We start from the raw sequence: 17,135 nt of genomic DNA, 5'->3' as shown, positions 1-17,135 counted from the left end.
ATATATTTGGTTTATAGTCAGTCTTCCCTCATTAGAATGAAAGTTCCGTGAGGATAGGACTATACAGTCAGCCCTCAGTATCCATGGGGGACTAGTTTCAGGATCTCCTGAGGATAACAAAGGATACTCAAGTCCCTGATATAAAATGACATAGTATTTGCACATCACCTTTGCACATCCTCCCATATACTTCATATCAACTCTAGATCACTCATAATATCCAATGTAAATGTCACGCAAATAGTTATTGTACTATATTGTGTAAGGAATAAGGACAAGAAAAAAGTCTGTACATGTTCAGTACAGATGCAATTTTTTTTCCCAATATTTCCAATCCTTGGTTGGCTTCATAAACACATGTAGAACCCAGGAATAAGTTCTGGTGTCCTATTGCATAGTAGGATGAGTATAGTTAACAATAACATATTATATATTTGAAAACGGCCAGAAGAGTAGATTTTGAATTTTCTCCCTACAGAAAAATCATTATGCAAATTACCCTGATTTGACCATTACACATTGAGTACATGTATTAAAACATCACATTGTACCCCATATATATGTACAATTATTATGTGTCAATAAAAATTTAATGTCAATATGTGAAATAAAATGAAAAAATAAAAATTTTTAAAGCTGTAATTATCTCCATCTGGTAGGAACATATATAATCTGAAATAAAAAATATATTTGTAATTGTTAGGACAAAATAGATCATAGATTATTTTAAGTTTGCAACTTATAAATTACAAAATTGTCACAGAACCTGAAAAATTATTGGTATTGTTAAATATTTAAAAAGCTGTCCTTGGAGAGAAAGAAACCTATCAGATTTACATCAACAAGTGTAATATATCAGGCTATTACCATCTGCTACAGACTGCATGTTTGTGTTCCCTCAAAATTCATATGATAGGCCGGGCGCGGTGGCTCAGGCCTGTAATCCCAGCACTTTGGGAGGCCGAGGCGGGTGGATCACGAGGTCAGGAGATCGAGATCATCCTGGGTAACATGGTAAAACCCCGTCTCTACTAAAAATACAAAAAATTAGCTGGGCGCAGTGGCGGGTGCCTTAGTCCCAGCTACTGAGGAGGCTGACGCAGGAGAATGGCGTGAACCCAGGAGGCGGAGCTTGTAGAGAGCCGAGATTGTGCCACTGCACTCCAGCCTGTGTGACACACAGAGCGAGACTCTGTCTCAAAAAAAAAAAAAAAAAAAAAAAAAAAATTCATATGATAAAGCCCTAACCCCCAAGGTGAGGATATTGGGAGGCGTGGCCTTTAGGAGAGAATTAGGTTTAGATGAGGTCATGAGAATAGAGCCCCTATGGTGGCATTACTTCCTTTATAAGAAGAGACACTAGAGCTGCTTTTCTCCCTACCATGTGAGGATACTGAGAGAAGATGGCCATTTCCAACGGGCTTTTGCCATGTTGTCCATTCTGGTCTCAAACTCCAGGCCTCAGGTGATCCGCCTGCCTCGGCTTTCTAAAGTTCTGGAATTACAAGTGTGAGCCACCACGCCCAGCCTAAAATATAGGTTTATGAAACAAAAGAAATGTAAGGCTCATTTTACTTCATTTAAATTATGAAGGCAGTATACAGTCATATAAATGTAATGTATTTTGATACAAATCATTGTAGATGGGATTCCAAAGCCAACAGCACTGTCTTCCAATGTGAAGATATTAAGTCAAATATGAAGATATTAAGTAAGTGAATACATACCACTCACAGGGCTGAAGGGATTGAAATGCCTTAAAAGAAGCATCCATTCCAGCAAAATCCCAAAACTTAACATCACAGTCATATCCACCTGTCACCAAACGGGCACCTGAGGCATCCAGATCCAAAGCAGACACCTGGTTTTAAAAAAATAAAATAAAATGACTAGAGCAAAATGACATATGGTCAATTATAACCTCCCATTTCTGTTCTTTAATCCCACCCCCTATGTTACAGGACTTGGAAGCACAAACCACCAACTATTGTTACTTCTGAAAAGCGGGAATGGATGGTTGCCTTCCATACTATTAGACTTTGTTACTATATTAATTCTTTTGCAATAAAGAAAAATACTTTAAATCTATTTGACAATTTTGTCCCAAATCATCAACCATGTACTCAGAATAGCTATCACTGCAATTCCATAAGATATCTTAAACTAAGTTGCTTTAGTGTACAAGTAAAAATCTTACAAATAATTACAGTAATTCAGCATTTTCAACATACAATCTGAGGAAAACTTTTAAGATAATCATAACTGAATGAAAACCATATGAATCTCAAATTACCAAAATGAGTAACACCAAGGGAGCTTTAACAAATCTATTTAACAAAGTAGAACAAAGCAGAATTATCTGTCCCTTATGGTCAAATGGCTCGGTATATTCACCTTAAACAATTATTTTTAAAGCTGAATTTTTAAGTGACTAATCACGTTATAATAGCACTTCTATTGGTTCCATAAAATATTTGCTTTCGGCCGGGCACGGTGGCTCATGCCTGTAATCCCAGCACTTTGGGAGGCCAAGGCAGGGAGATCACTTGAGGTCAGGAGTTTGAGACCAGCCTGGCCAGCGTGGAGAAACCCCATCTTTACTAAAAATACAAAAATTAACTGGGTGTGGAGGCATGCACCTGTAGTGCTGAGGCACAAAAATTGCTTGAACTTGGGAGGCGGAGGTTGCAGTGAGCCAAGATCGTGCCACTGCATTCCACCCTGGGTGACAGAGCGAGACTCTGTCTTAAAAAAAAAAAAAATTTGCAGGCCAGGCACCGTAGCTCATGCCTGTAATCCCAGTGCTTTGGGAGGCTAAGGCGGGCGGATCACCTGAGGTTGGGAGTTTGAGATCAGCCTGACCAACATGGAGAAACCCCATCTCTACTAAAAATACAAAATTAGCCAGGCATGGTGGCACATGCCTGTAATCCCAGCTATTTGAGAGGCTGAGGCAGGAGAATTGCTTGAACTCGGGAGGCAGAGGTTGCAATGAGCTGAGATCGCGGCTCTGCACTCCAACTGGGCAACAAGGTGAAACCCTGTCTCAAAAAAAAAAAAAACACTTGCTTTCCCTGTGAACTTTCCTAGGTCCAATTCACACGTCAATATCCAATGTGTAACTCATTGTTCCTAAGCTATATGTAGCTTTCTCTCAAAGCAGAAAGTCCCTAGATCTACTGCCCTCTAAGAAGAAAAGAACTGCATTAGGAATATTTAATGCGATTACCATACATTGGACACAGTAAAAGAATCAAAGGTTTTTTTTGTTTTGCTTTTTTTGAGACAGAGTCTCACTCTGTCACCCAGGCTGGAGTGCAGTGGTGCAATCTCGGCTCACTGCAACTTCTGCCTGCTGGGATCAAGCGATTCTCCTGCCTCAGCCTCCTAAGTAGCTGGGATGACAGGCGCGTAGCACCGCGCCCAGCTTATTTTTGTATTTTTTAGTAGAGAAGGGGTTTCACTTGTTGACCAGGCTGGTCTCAAACTCCTGATCTCAGGTGATTTGCCCGCCTCAGACTCGCAAAGCTGGGATTAGAAGTGTGAGCCACGGCACCTGGCCAGAGTCAACGTTTTACATAAAGGAAGTTTCTATAAATCAGTTCTCCTAATAAATAGACTTGAAATGTAATTAATATAATTATAATTAAATAAGTCAGATACTGACAAAATAACATATTCATTTCAATTAGCACTTGCAAATACTGATTTCATAATATAAGGGAATCATACATAAATAATAATACTTATGTTAAAATTAGACATGAACTCTAAAGATGTCAAGGAAAATATACAAGTGAAAACAAAGTCATTTTTTATGCCCGAACAATAATGTCTTAAAAAACAATCAAAAACAAAAATAAATGAATAGTAGTTTTAAAAATCTAGAAGTGACTTCTGCTACCACCACCTACAAACTCACTTGCCTCTACGTTCATTAGGCTATCCTTCTTCCCTCCTGTTACAATTTAAAAGTTATTTCTCCTCCTAATAAAGCTAACCCCACCAGTGTTCATCTCACTACAACACAATATAAAATTACAACTTCATTTGCGGTTCCTCTATTCTGTATCTGTCCTTCCCTCAAGAGTATAAGCACCATATGGACAGAGACCTTGTCTGTGCCCAGCACTGAACCTGGCACAAAATACAAACTCTACTAAATATTTGTTTAAAAGAAAGGAGAACTAAAAATTGTTAAATCTTATGTAAAACAAACATGCAGTCTGACAAATATGAGACAAATTCCTTTTTATCAAGGAAGAACAAAATAAATTGCAAACTTGACTGTTCTCCTAACTAAGAAGAAAGATGACAAATTAAAAAGCAAAATTACAAAATGAAGCTTTCAATGCTACCATTCACTGAAGTATCAGGATCTCTGCTGCTGACTGTATATATGATTCATCATTTACCAAAAGGATATGAAGGAGGTAATTAGAAAAATAGAAAACAGAGCTCAGAGGCTGGGCGCAGTGGCTCACGCCTGTAATCCCAGCACTTTGGGAGGCCGAGGTAGGCGGATCACCTGAGGTCAGGAGTTCAAGACCAGCCTGGCCAACATGGCAAAACCCCATCTCTACTGAAAATACAAAAATTACCTGGTGTTGTGGCGAGCGCCAGTAATCCCAGCTACTCGGGAGGCTGAGGCAGGAGAATCGCTTACCCCTGGGAGGTGGAGGCTGCAGTGAGCCGAGATGGCACCACTGCACTCCAGCCTGAGTGACAGAGCAAGACTTTGTCTCAAAAAAAAAAAAAGTGTCTTGTTCCAACTTGAGAATGAGCACAAATTTTCAGTTTTAACATTTATATTAAAAGAATGAGTGTGTATCACCCTCTCCTCCTTTCAAAAAGCTTTAGACTTTATCATCACATTCAGTGGGAAGGGTTCAGTTGACTATTATGCCATAGTAAGTATATTCACTAAATATTCACTAAAAGGAGAAGAAGCACAAAATCTTATAGAGATATAAAAAATAAACATGATGATAATTCTCCTAAGAGTACATCAGACATCATTAAGAGACTGATTTGAACAAACTGACTCTAAAAAGATGTATGAGAAAACTGGGGAAATTTGAACACTAATGAGATATTAGATTAAAAAAATAGATATATAAAGATGGTATTATGTAGGAAAGAGTGTATGTGTGCACATTCAGAAAGAGTGTACGTGTGCACATTCAGAAACAGCCCAATATTATCTCTTAGAGATTCATACTGAAATATTCACAGATGAAATCATATGAAGTCAGGTATTTGCTTTTAAATAATCCTGTAAGGTGGGGACGGGGGTACTAAAATGTAAAGTATATAGGAAAGAAATAAGATTGGCCTTATGGACCTTTTTAAAATAACCCATTTAAAAGAAAAAAAGATCAGGTAGAAAAGTCACCTTCTAATCCGTAGAAAAGTCACCTTCTAATCCAACATTTATTTAAAAATAAATTTATTTGCATGTAGAACAAAGGCAGGATTGCAAAAAAAAAAAAAAAAAAGAGTTAAGCCAAGAGTATAATTAGACACTCTAATTGATTTTCAATGTGTAAAACATACTGGAGTATTTTTTAAGTTATGTTTCTCTGTAAGATGAAACTTGATTTACGAAAAAAGGAATATTTAAATCAAACTTGTGAAACTCATGACCCATCTCTCAGTTGTAAAATTCTCCAGACTAGATGACAGAAAAGCTTCCTTTTAAATACTCAGTCTACAATTTTTCCTTATTTACTTAAAAACACAAAAAGTAGAATTCCATCATGATTTCAGAACAAAAATATAAAAAACCTGATTTAAGACAAACTAAATATATTAAGAATTAGATGGAAATGATGTCTTAAGGCAGCAATTCCCACATAGTTTCATTTCAAGACTCTTTACACTCTTAAAATCTACTGAGGACTCCAGGCCGGGCGCGGTGGCTCACACCTGTAATCCCAGCACTTTGGGAGGCCGAGGCAGGCAGATCATGAGGTCAGGAGATCGAGACCATCCTGGCTAACATGGTGAAACCCCATCTCTACCAAAAATACAAAAAAATTAGCCAGGTGTGGTGGCGGGCACCTGTAGTCCCAGCTACTCAGGAGGCTGAGGCAGGAGAATGGCATGAACCCAGGAGTTGGAGCTTGCAGTGAGCCAAGATCACACCACTGCACTCCAGCCTGGGTGACAGAGTGAGACTCTGTCTCAAAAACAACAACAACAACAACAACAAAAAACAAAAAACGAATGAGGACTCCAAAGAGGTTTTGTTTATGTGAGTTATATGTATCACTATTTCCACTAGAAATTAAAACTAAGAGATTTTTACATCTTTTCCATTTCATTTAAAATAACAATAAACCCATTATATTTAACATAAATATTTTTATGAAAACAATATTTTCAAAAGAAAAACTGTAAGAATGACCCTGTTTATATCATTTCTGGGTCTACCTCTATTGATTGATATTTCCCTCTTATTATGGGATGTATTTTCTTACTTCTTTACATGTCAATTAGAAAAAAGTAGTTTCACTGAAAAGGGAAAGATAATTTTTTTCATTTCATGTGAATGTTTCACTCATTTAACTACTACTTTTTAGTGGCTTTGCAATAAGATACAATGATTTCACCTTACATCTCAAATATTTTATATTATTCATCTTTAAATAGTTTAGATTACTCAAACATAAGTAAATATAACAATATAAACATGCAATCTGTAAACTAAGTATTAATAAATACTTAGACCCATACAGTAACTACTGAAAGTTCATTTCTTATCTCAACATTCATCTGAAAAATGAACAAATTCATGCCTTTTACTGATACAGAAGTAAAGCTAAAGGTAGTAAGAAATTTTCCCACACCATAAAAAGCAAAATTGTGTTTGAGTTTCATTTCTTTCTTCCACTTATAATGTTCCTATATTAAAAAATAAGAGATTTTTAAAGCCAACAATAACAGTGACAATAAGTGTTCCTATTTTAACTAAAAGGAAATGGCTATTTTGACTGAACATAAAAGTAATCTATTTTTCCTTAATGTCTATAGCTTTTATGTCATCAGTTGATTGTATAATTAGCCTTAATACAAATGTATCTTATCAGTTCACTTTTCCATGACAGCCCTGTAATTTGAGAGAGGAAAAAACTAGATTTTTAAACTTACTGTTTTAGTGCCATGCTTCAGCGTTATCTCATGCGAGTCAGGAATCTTGTGAACAGGATTCTGAAACAAGAAAACCCCATGACATTAACGGTAAAATGACATATTTGTGGGGAACTACACAACACATTTCACAGGAAATACAATTTTTTAAAATTGTACCATTGGTTTTTAAACACAAAGCTTAAAAAAACAGCAAAAAAGTGTGAGAGTATCTTTTTTCTACACTTCTAGATACACTACAATGGGTCTCTGACAATAAACTGATTTTAAATCTCTAAAAGGATAAACCTAAGAAACTCATTAGGTTCTATAAAATTATCTCTTATTGTCAACATAAATTGAAATTTTAATTTAATCCAAATGTAAAAATAAGTCAGTAGTTGTTAATAGTATAATTCATAAAGAAAAACTAGAAATTTATTTTTCCTTTAAATCACAGTTTATCAAGAGGAACGAAAAGGTTGATATCTGCTTACCATACTTCAATATCAAAAATTATTTTTAAGCATATTGTAACCTATGCATAAAATAATAATTACAGATTTTCCTAAAAAATAACCAACAAGGTCCTTTCAACATCGAAAATTTTTAAAGTTCTCTATCTATTCTGGGGCATACCTTAAAGTGTTAAGTACTTAATTTCTAACAAACAACAAAACCTTCACAGGGTAACTATATACCTTTTAACCCTTCAAAGTTAAAAAGAAAATTGTTCAAAAATGGTAAAAATAAGAAACTCCAAATCATTCACTGATTCACTGGTTCAATAAGCATTTACTGAAGTGGGATTATACCAGTTGTTAGGTGACAGCAGACACGGTCTCTTCTCATCCCTCCCACACAAGAAGCATATGGTCTAACAGGGAGATATCAACGGCTCTACTTCAGTATAATGAATGCTATGATAGACAGGAGTATGGGCAGAACAACTGAGGGACAGTAAAGAGGAATGCATAAATCAGACATAAGAGGTAACAGTGATCATTTAAATCAGAGGTTTCATTGTTTATTCAAGTCTCATTACTCAAGAGCAGGCTAATCCTACTAATATTATATGTCTATTACAAATTCAAGAATCATCTCACCATCTACTTAATTAAACATGTGACCTAACAGCTTTTTCTATCTTCAATCTTTCCCCTGCTATGGCTCTTTCTCTTCAGCATATAAACAAAGTATTAATACTTACCATAGTAAAAAAACAAAAACTAAAAGACTACTGACTTCCCCTAAAATTTATTGCTCAATCGTTATCTTTTCTTCTACAATCCCGCTTTTTCAAACTATGGCTTCACTCAGTGTCCCCACTTTCTTTCACCCTCTACCTCAATTTTGGCATTCATCATTTTATTCCTAATTCTTAGCACAGTTCTGGGCACATAAGAGGCTCTCAGTAAATAGTTCTAAACGAACAAACGAGTCACTATAAATCCCTCTGCACACTTTACAGAACTTAATCTACATACACGAACTTTCAACAGCATGGTAACTATTTATCTCCTCCATCTTGAAACTGTCCTTTGCTGGGAGGAAATAGCCTGCAGAAAAAGCCAGAAATGCTAGAGTTTTTTAAACTAGCAATGCCATTAATTAACCATGGGATGACTTCAGCAAAGTTATGACTCTCAGTTTCATTTGCAAACTATGAATAATAGCACCTGCCCCACAGGTTACAGTGAAGTGGTTTCAAACTCCTAACAGAGTTTGGCACATGGTAGAGCTCAATAAATGATAGCCACTATTTATTCCAAGGCTTACCTCCTATATTGGTCACATCATCTTAGAGTGTTTTTCCAGGCTTCTTTTCCTCCTTACCTGGCTAATTTTTATTCATCCCTCAAAACTCAATTCAGATGTGACCAGCTGCTCAAAGCACTTCTCAACATTTCAAACACTGGGTTAAATGACCCTCTTATGCATTTCTATGGCATTTCCTTATCTCAGTCACAGAACTTATGATAATACATTGTAATTTTTTACCTATCTCCCCCACCACCACCCCCTTATCAAACTGCAAAATATAAGCTTCTCAAAGACTATATCTGTTTATCATCTCTGGATCCCCTATGCACAAAAAAGCTGGTATATGGCAGACATACATACACACACACAGAGGTTTTAGAAATGAATAAATGGCCCACTGTCTACCTTGTTCATCACACTAGATTGTAATTTTTAATTAACTCTCAAATTTTAGAGTAATGATTATGTCCATAAAGAAAAGCAGGTGCTATCACATCAGGCCAGCCTGGTAAGTGAGAGGCAAGAGATAACTAAGATTTTCAAAAGCTGAAAACCTTTTAAGACCAAATTATTATATCCCAGACTAAAAGCAGATTGAAGATTGCAACAATACAGAAATAAAGGTAGTTTTGTTTTAGATTGTAAAGACACAGTTGGGGAATTTGCAGTTTTTTTCAAGACAAAGACATTACTGTTTTGTTTACTATACTGTGGGAAGTGCTGCACATACCTCTTTCAGAGATATCAATATTCAAACACAAATTCCAAAACAATTTAAAGGTCAAATTCTGGACTATTCCTACACTGAATAATCTGAGTCACTACTCTCTTTGCAGCTGACCACATTTGAACATAATGAAAACTCATTTGTAAGTGCTAAATATTCTTGCAAGAACCAAGATAATACTTGAAATGTTCTACTTACAGAAGAATCTATCATAGTTTGTACCTCATTTCATAACTACTTTTTCATCACTCAGCAAATAGAAATACTGTCACCAAAAAGATAGGATGAAAATTATTTCATTTATTTCAACGCAGAATGTGCCTATATATAGACAATTTCTAACACTTAAAAAAATTTACAAGGACATACAACTTAGTATTTATAGTAGGAGTGAACTAACCATTTAAATAAATGTTTACATTTAAAATCAAAGTTTTACTGGAAGTCATGCATGGCATAACTCATAAAAATCCCGTATAATTGGCACAGCTAAATCATCTAAAATAGTAGCAATCCATCTTTTGGTAGCACATCACTTGATGGTGACTGTTCTTTTTCCAGAACTTTTACTAATGACTTTTTGAAATATAGCTTAGCGTGAAATTTGCTATAACAGTAAAATATTTTCAAGATTTTCCTGCCAAGGAACATCATAAACTATTTGACTTCGATGAAGTAATTTATTACCAGAATTCATAACAAGAGCTACAGTCCTAATGGAAGAGAGGAAAATATACCATTTTTTCTTTTGGCTTAATTTTGAAAACCAACCAAAGGATTATTTCCCAGGCTCTGTGGTCTACCCCCAATAACAACAATGATGGTAAATATATCTAAAATAATATGAGCAATTCTATCTGATGAACATCCTTACAGAGATTTCAACTGACTTACAAATCAGAAACAACCCTTCTAGGCTAAGGTCACATACAACTATAAGCCATAATAAAACCTCTACCCAATAACAAAGATCTGCTACAAAGTTGCTGGGTGCTGGGGGAAGACAGTAAGGACTGCCAGAAAGAAGCTTGAAAATGAGTGCTATTTTCTCGCAGAAATCACTGAAGTACAGTTACCAGTGCAGGCAACCAGAATTAAAGTCTATTCTAGTGCAACTATGGAGATCTAATAACACTAACTTAACATTAATTCATTTCTTCATTGATATGGTTCGGCTGTGACCCCACCCAAAATCTCATCTTGAATTGTAATCCCCACATTCCCAGGACCAGGTGGAGGTAACTGGATCATGGGGGCAGTTTCCCCATGCTGTTCTCCTGAGAGTGAGTCTCACAAGATCTGATGGTTTTATAAGCATTTGACATTTCCGCTGCTTGCATGTCGCACTCTGTCTTGCCACCCTATGAAGAAGGTGTTTCTCCTTTGCCTTCTGCCGTGATTGTAAGTGTCCTGAGGCCTCCCCAGAAATGTGAAACTGTGAGTCAATTAAACCTCTTTCCTTTATAAATTGTCCAGTCTTGTGTATTTCTTCATAGCAGTGTGAGAATGAACTAATACCTTCATTTACTCACTAAACATTCACTTAACAAACATTTATTATTTAATTACATACCACACACTGGGTTAGATTAATGATAAAAGAACTGTTAACAAAGACTCTGCTTACACAGAACTGTCAGTCCAGAAAAGCAAAATAAGACAGGTAAACAAATGGGCAAATGAAAATGTTTCAGTTGCTGTAACAGAAGTATACACAGGATTCAGTGCTCAATTCCATTCTGCCTAAGAAAGTAGGTGGTTAGAAAAGAGATTTCTGGTATCTTTCAAAAAACAGAGGTTATCTAGATGAATATGATGAACATCCAGGACAGAATAATATAAATCTTGACACTTTCTGAACTTCAAGTATTTTTCCCTTACTAGAGTTTGAATTGCTAGGCAGAAAATAGAGCAAGGGTGTACGTGTTATACATATACAGTACTATGCCATTTTATATAAGGGACTTCAGCATCCTTGCATTTGGGGATCAGCAGGAGAGTCCTGGAGCCAATTCCTCTCAAAGGGCCAACTGTATACATAAAAGCCAGAGAGAGAGTTCCAAATCAGGCTGTATACGATTCCAAAAAACAGAAGTTTAAGCTCTGAGTCATAGAAAGTAATTTGATAAAGTCTGAGATTTTAGGCCAGGCACGGTGGCTCACACCTGTAATCCCAGTACTTTGGAAGGCCAAGGTAGGCGGATCACTTGAGGCCAGGAGTTTGAGACCAGCCTGACCAACATGGTGAAACCCCATCTCTACTAAAAATACAAAAATTAGCCAGGCGTGGTAGCACACGCCTGTAATTCTAACTACTCGGGAGGCTGAGGCACATGAATTGCTCGAACCTAGGAGGTGAGGGTTGCAATGAGCCGAGATCGTGCCACTGTACTCCAGCCCAGGTGACTGAGACTCTGTTCAACAACAACAACAAAAAATCTGAGATTTTAAAATATCGCCAAGGTGTTCTGGGCATCAAAAGAGATAATCAATACAGTAAAAAGACAATCTACAGAGAAATGGGAGAAAATCTGCGCAAATCATATATATAAGGGATTAAAATCCAGATTATATATGTTTTTTAATTTCTACAGCTCAACAACAGAAAAAAACAAACCACCTCATTTTAAAATGAGCAAAAGGCCGGGTGCGGTGGCTCACGCCTATAATCCCAGCACTTTCGGAGGCCAAGGCAGGCAGATCACGAGGAAGGTCAGGAGATCAAGACCACCCTGGCCAACATGGCAAAATCCTGTCTCTACTAAAATACAAAAAGGTAGCCAGAAAGGCCGGGCGCGGTGGCTCAAAGGCCGGGCGCGGTGGTTCAAATGCTGGGCGCGGTGGCTCATGCCTGTAATCACAGCACTTTGGGAGGCTGAGGTGGGCGGATCCCAAGGTCAGGAGATCGAGACCATCCTGGCTAACACGGTGAAACCCCATCTCTAGTAAAAAAAAAAAAAAAAAAAAAAAATACAAAAATTAGCCGGGCGTGGTGGCACACTCCTGTAGTCCCAGCTACTCAGGAGGCTGAGGCAGGAGAATCGCTTGAACTCGGGAGGTGGAGGTTGCAGTGAGCCGAGATCACGCCACTGCACTCCAGCCTGGGCCACAGAGCGAGACTACGTCTCAAAGATAAAAATAAAATGAGCAAAAGACTTGAATAGGCATTTCTCCAAAGAAGGTAAACAAATGGCCAATAAGCACATGAAAAGATGCTCAGCATCACTAATAATTAAGGAAATGCAAATTAAAACCACAATGAAATATCACTTCACACTAGGATCAAAAAACTTTTACTATCAAATAAACAGAAAATAACAAGTGTTGGTAAGGAGGTAAAGAAACTGGAATCCTTGTGCAATGTTGATAGGAATGTAAAATGGTATAGCTACTATGGAAAACAGCTTGGTAGTTCCTCAGAAAATTAAAAATATAATTACTGTATGATCCAGCAATTCCAATTCTGGGTATATACCCAAAAGAATTGAAAGCAGAGTCTTGAAGAGCTATTTGTACATCCACGTTCACAGTAGTATTCACAACAACCAAGAGGTGAAAAGCAACCCAAGTATCCACTGATGGATGAATTAATCAACAAAACGTGACATAAACATAAAACAGAATATTTTTCCATCTTAAAAAGAAAGAAAATTCTGACACATGCTACAACACAGATGAACCTTGAAGACATTATGCTAAGTAAAATACATCGGTTACAAAAAGACAAATACTATATGGTTCCACTTATATGTGCTAGAGCAGTCCGATTAATAGAGATAGAAAGCAGAATGGTTGCTGCCAGGGGCTTGGGGCAGGAGGAAACTGGGAGTTGCTATTTAATGGATATAGAGTTTCAGTTAGCAAAATGAAAAAGTTCTGGGGACTGATTGTACAATAATGTGAATATATGTAACAATACTGAATTGTACACTTAAAAATGGTTAAGACAGTAAACTTTATGTTATGTGTTTTTAGCACAATAAAATTAATAATTAAAAAATCATCAAGGCTGTGGTGTGGAGGCTGAACTAGGAAATTACCAGTATAAGGTAAATGCCAGTGTAAGCACAGGGAAGCCTATTAAAATATTCTTGCAATAATCCAGAGAGGACCTGAATTGACATAATACAGTGGGAATGGAGAAAAGAAAAAAAAAGAGGAATTATATAAGAGATCTTAAGGACTTAAGATGTGAAGAAATAAAGATAGCTCTGTTACTCTCCACCCAAAGCCCTGATGTCACTCTTATAATTAACTATTCAATAAATATTTATTGAGTACTGACTATGCCTAGCACTGATGATATTCTGGTTTTAAAGAAAGAAGGTTCCCGCCTTCATGAATCTTGCAATCCAATGACAGTCAGAACTTTAAATATATATGGCCAGGCACAGGGGCTCATGCCTGCAATCCCAACACTTTGGGAGGCCAAGGCAGCCTGATCACCTAAGGTCAGGAGTTCCAGACCAGCCTAGCCAACATAGTGAAACCCCATCACTAGTAAAAATACAAAAATTAGCCAGACATGGTGGCACAAGCCTGTAGTCCCAGCTACCCAGGAGGTTGAGGCAGGAGGATGGCCTGAACCCGGGAGGCAGAGGTTGCAGTCAGCCAAGATTGCGCCACTGCACTCCAACCTGGACGATAGAAGGAAAAAAAAACTGTATACATACACATGCTGGGCACGGTGGCTCGCATCTGTAATCCCAGCAGTTGGGAGGCCGAGGCAGGTGGATCACTTGAGGTCAGGGGTTTGAGACCAGCCTGGCCAACGTGGTGAAACCCCGTCACTACTAAAGATACAAAAATTAGCTGGGTGTGGTGGCGCAGGCTTGTAATCCCAGCTACTTGGGAGCCTGAGGTGGGAGAATCGCTTAAACCCAGGAAGTGGAGGTTGCAGTGAGCTGAGATCATGCCACTGCACTCCAGCCTGGGCAACAGAGCGAGACTCCATATCAAAAAAAAGAAAAAAAGAAAAGAAAAAAATCTATACACAAAGTATTAATTAATTACAACAGTAAAAACTTCATTAGTACAGGGTGATTTTAATCAATGCGGAAAACGCATTCAATACACTAGTCTTTCATTTTCTTTACCATTATTCAGCCATTTACCCTCATGTCCAATTCTAGAATTAATTGACACCCAGTGCTGCTTTGATTCTAAAACCACAAACCAAGATATCCAAATCTTTAACTACAACAGTTCTCTCTTCAGATCACACTCAGTCACACTGTTTTCTACCTTATTAGTAGACCACTTTACTTTCATCTTATCACTCCCTTTCTCTCACCTTACATCCCAACAAAGATATTTTATAAAAAGGTGTATTGGAACTAGGTTTACCTCTAAGAGATATATTAGTTAGGACATTGGAAAGTTCACAAATAAAACTTTAAAACAGGCTGGGTGCAGTGGTTCACGCCATTTAAGATAATAACAAAAAACATTAAAACTTAGAAATAATTTTTTAAAATATGTGCAAGACCTGTACACTTAACACTATGTTACTGAGAAAAATTAAGGAGAACTTAAAATAAACAGAAAGATATATAGTGTTTATGGATTGGAAAACTTAATATTGTTAGGAAAGTAAGGCTCTCAAAACTAATCTACAGATTCAATACAATCTCAACCAAAATCTCAGCAGGCACTTCTGTACAAATTTACAAGCTAATTCTAAAATGTATATGTAAATTTGAAGACTCAGAGTAACCAAATCAGTTTTCAAAACAAACAAGTCAGAGAACTGTACACTACATGATTTCATGTATAGAGCTATAGTAACTAAGACAGTAACTGAGACATTGTGATAGTAGAGTAAGAATGGCCAGGCATATCAATGAAATAAACAAATCAGAAATTAACCCACACATATATAAATTTGTTTTCAAGAAAAATGCCAAGATAATCCAAATGAGAAGACCTTTTAAACAAACAATACTCAAACAATTGGGTATCAATTTGGAAAAAATAAAAAAGGAACTCCAATCCTTTCCTTACACCATACACAAAAATTAACTTGAAACAGATAATAAACGTAAAAACTAAACCTATAAAACAATGAGAAAGTATAGGAAAAATTTTTGCAATCATTGGTAAGGAAAGATTTCTTAGAATACAAAAAATACACACCAAAAACAAAAAAAAACTGACATATTTTATCAAAATTTAAAATTTCTATCCTCAACAGACATGATCAGGAAAATAAAAGGCAGACTCAGACTGGGCAAAGATATTTACAATACATTTATGTGACAAAATACTTCTATCCAAAATATTTAAGCTCAAAATAAACTCTAAACTCTAAAACTCAATAGAAAGGCAACCTAATTTTTCAAATGGACAAAAGATTTGAACAGACACTTCACAAATGATGTACACATTAGCCAGGCATAGCGATGCACATTGCAGTCCCAGCCACGCAGGAGCCTAAGGCAGAAGGAATTGCTTGAGCCCAGGTGTTTGAGTCCAGCCTAGGCAACACAGTGAGACCTCATCACAAGAAAAGAGGTTTAATGTCAGTCAACAAGCAAATGCAAACTAAAGCCACAATTAAACAGCACTACACACTTACTGGAATAGCTAACATTACAATTATCAACAATACCAAGTGTAGGCAAGGATATGGAGGAGGCAGAATTCTCCAATTTTGCAGGTGAGAGTGGAAAATGGTAATAATCACTCTAAAAAACAGTTTGCTAGTTTCTTATAAATATACACTTACCACGTGATCTAGCAATTTTGCTTCCAAGAGAAATAAAAACATATATCTACAAAAAGACCTGTACAAGAATGATCACAGTAGCTTTATACAGAATAGCCAAAAACTGAGAACACGCTATTTGTCTATCAAAAGATGAATAATCTATGGTAGATTCATAAACATACTACTACTTAGCAATAAAAATGAACAAAGCACTAACACATGAGACAAGATGGGCAAGTCTCAAAAGCATTATGCTGTGCAAAGTAAGCCAAACACAGAAGAGTCTGTACAGTGTTTCCATTTATATAAAATTCTAGAATGGGCTAAATTAACCTACAGTGACATGAAACAGATTTGCCTGGGATTAGGGGTAAATGGAGGGAAAAATGGATTGACAGCAAGGTGGCTTGAAAGAAACATTTTTGGAAATGTTCTAAATCTTGATTGTAGTAGTGATTACTCAGATGCTTACGTTTTTAAAATTTCACAAACTATACTCATAAATTGGTTGCATTTTACTGTGTGTAAACTATACCTCGATAAAACTAATTTTTACTTCTTTTGCTGATATCTGCAGAAAAGCAAAACTGGTATTTTTTTAATGAAAAAACAAAAACAACAACAACAACAAAACAAAAGCCTGATAGAATTAGTTTTGGCTATAACAAAAACCCAAAATAAAGTCAGGACTGACATATGTCTAAGACAATCAGGACCACAGCTTGTTGCCCTCATAAATTCAACAAGTCTAGGTGATGGTCCAAAATGCTGCTGTGGTTTCCAGACAGCAGGGGGAAAAAAAAA

At 36.7% G+C, this 17,135-nt stretch overlaps 1 protein-coding gene across 5 annotated transcripts in view; it reads right to left on the bottom strand.

Moving 5' to 3' along the window:
- The window catches only part of LOC115933270 (ciliogenesis and planar polarity effector 1-like), a 133,045-nt gene that overhangs the window by 14,862 nt on the left and 101,048 nt on the right, over positions 1–17,135 (bottom strand). For 4 of the 5 annotated variants that reach the window (XR_010131788.1, XR_010131791.1, XR_010131789.1 and 1 more), the window contains exons 29-31: positions 7,153–7,212; positions 1,728–1,861; positions 1,382–1,528 (exon numbers count right to left, since the gene is read on the bottom strand). Coding sequence is in view for 1 of the 5 variants with exons in the window: in XM_055367915.2 (XP_055223890.2) it covers positions 1,728–1,861; positions 7,153–7,212 (194 nt within the window). In the remaining 4 variants the exon portion in view is untranslated. The remainder of the gene's footprint in view (positions 1–1,381; positions 1,529–1,727; positions 1,862–7,152; positions 7,213–17,135) is intronic. The other variant, XM_055367915.2, reaches the window with a different exon arrangement.

This window comes from Gorilla gorilla, chromosome 19, assembly GCF_029281585.2.
Source record: "Gorilla gorilla gorilla isolate KB3781 chromosome 19, NHGRI_mGorGor1-v2.1_pri, whole genome shotgun sequence".
Lineage (NCBI taxonomy): Eukaryota > Metazoa > Chordata > Mammalia > Primates > Hominidae > Gorilla > Gorilla gorilla.
The sequence above is the reverse complement of the archived record's forward strand: the minus strand, read 5'-3'. Positions and strand labels throughout refer to the sequence as shown.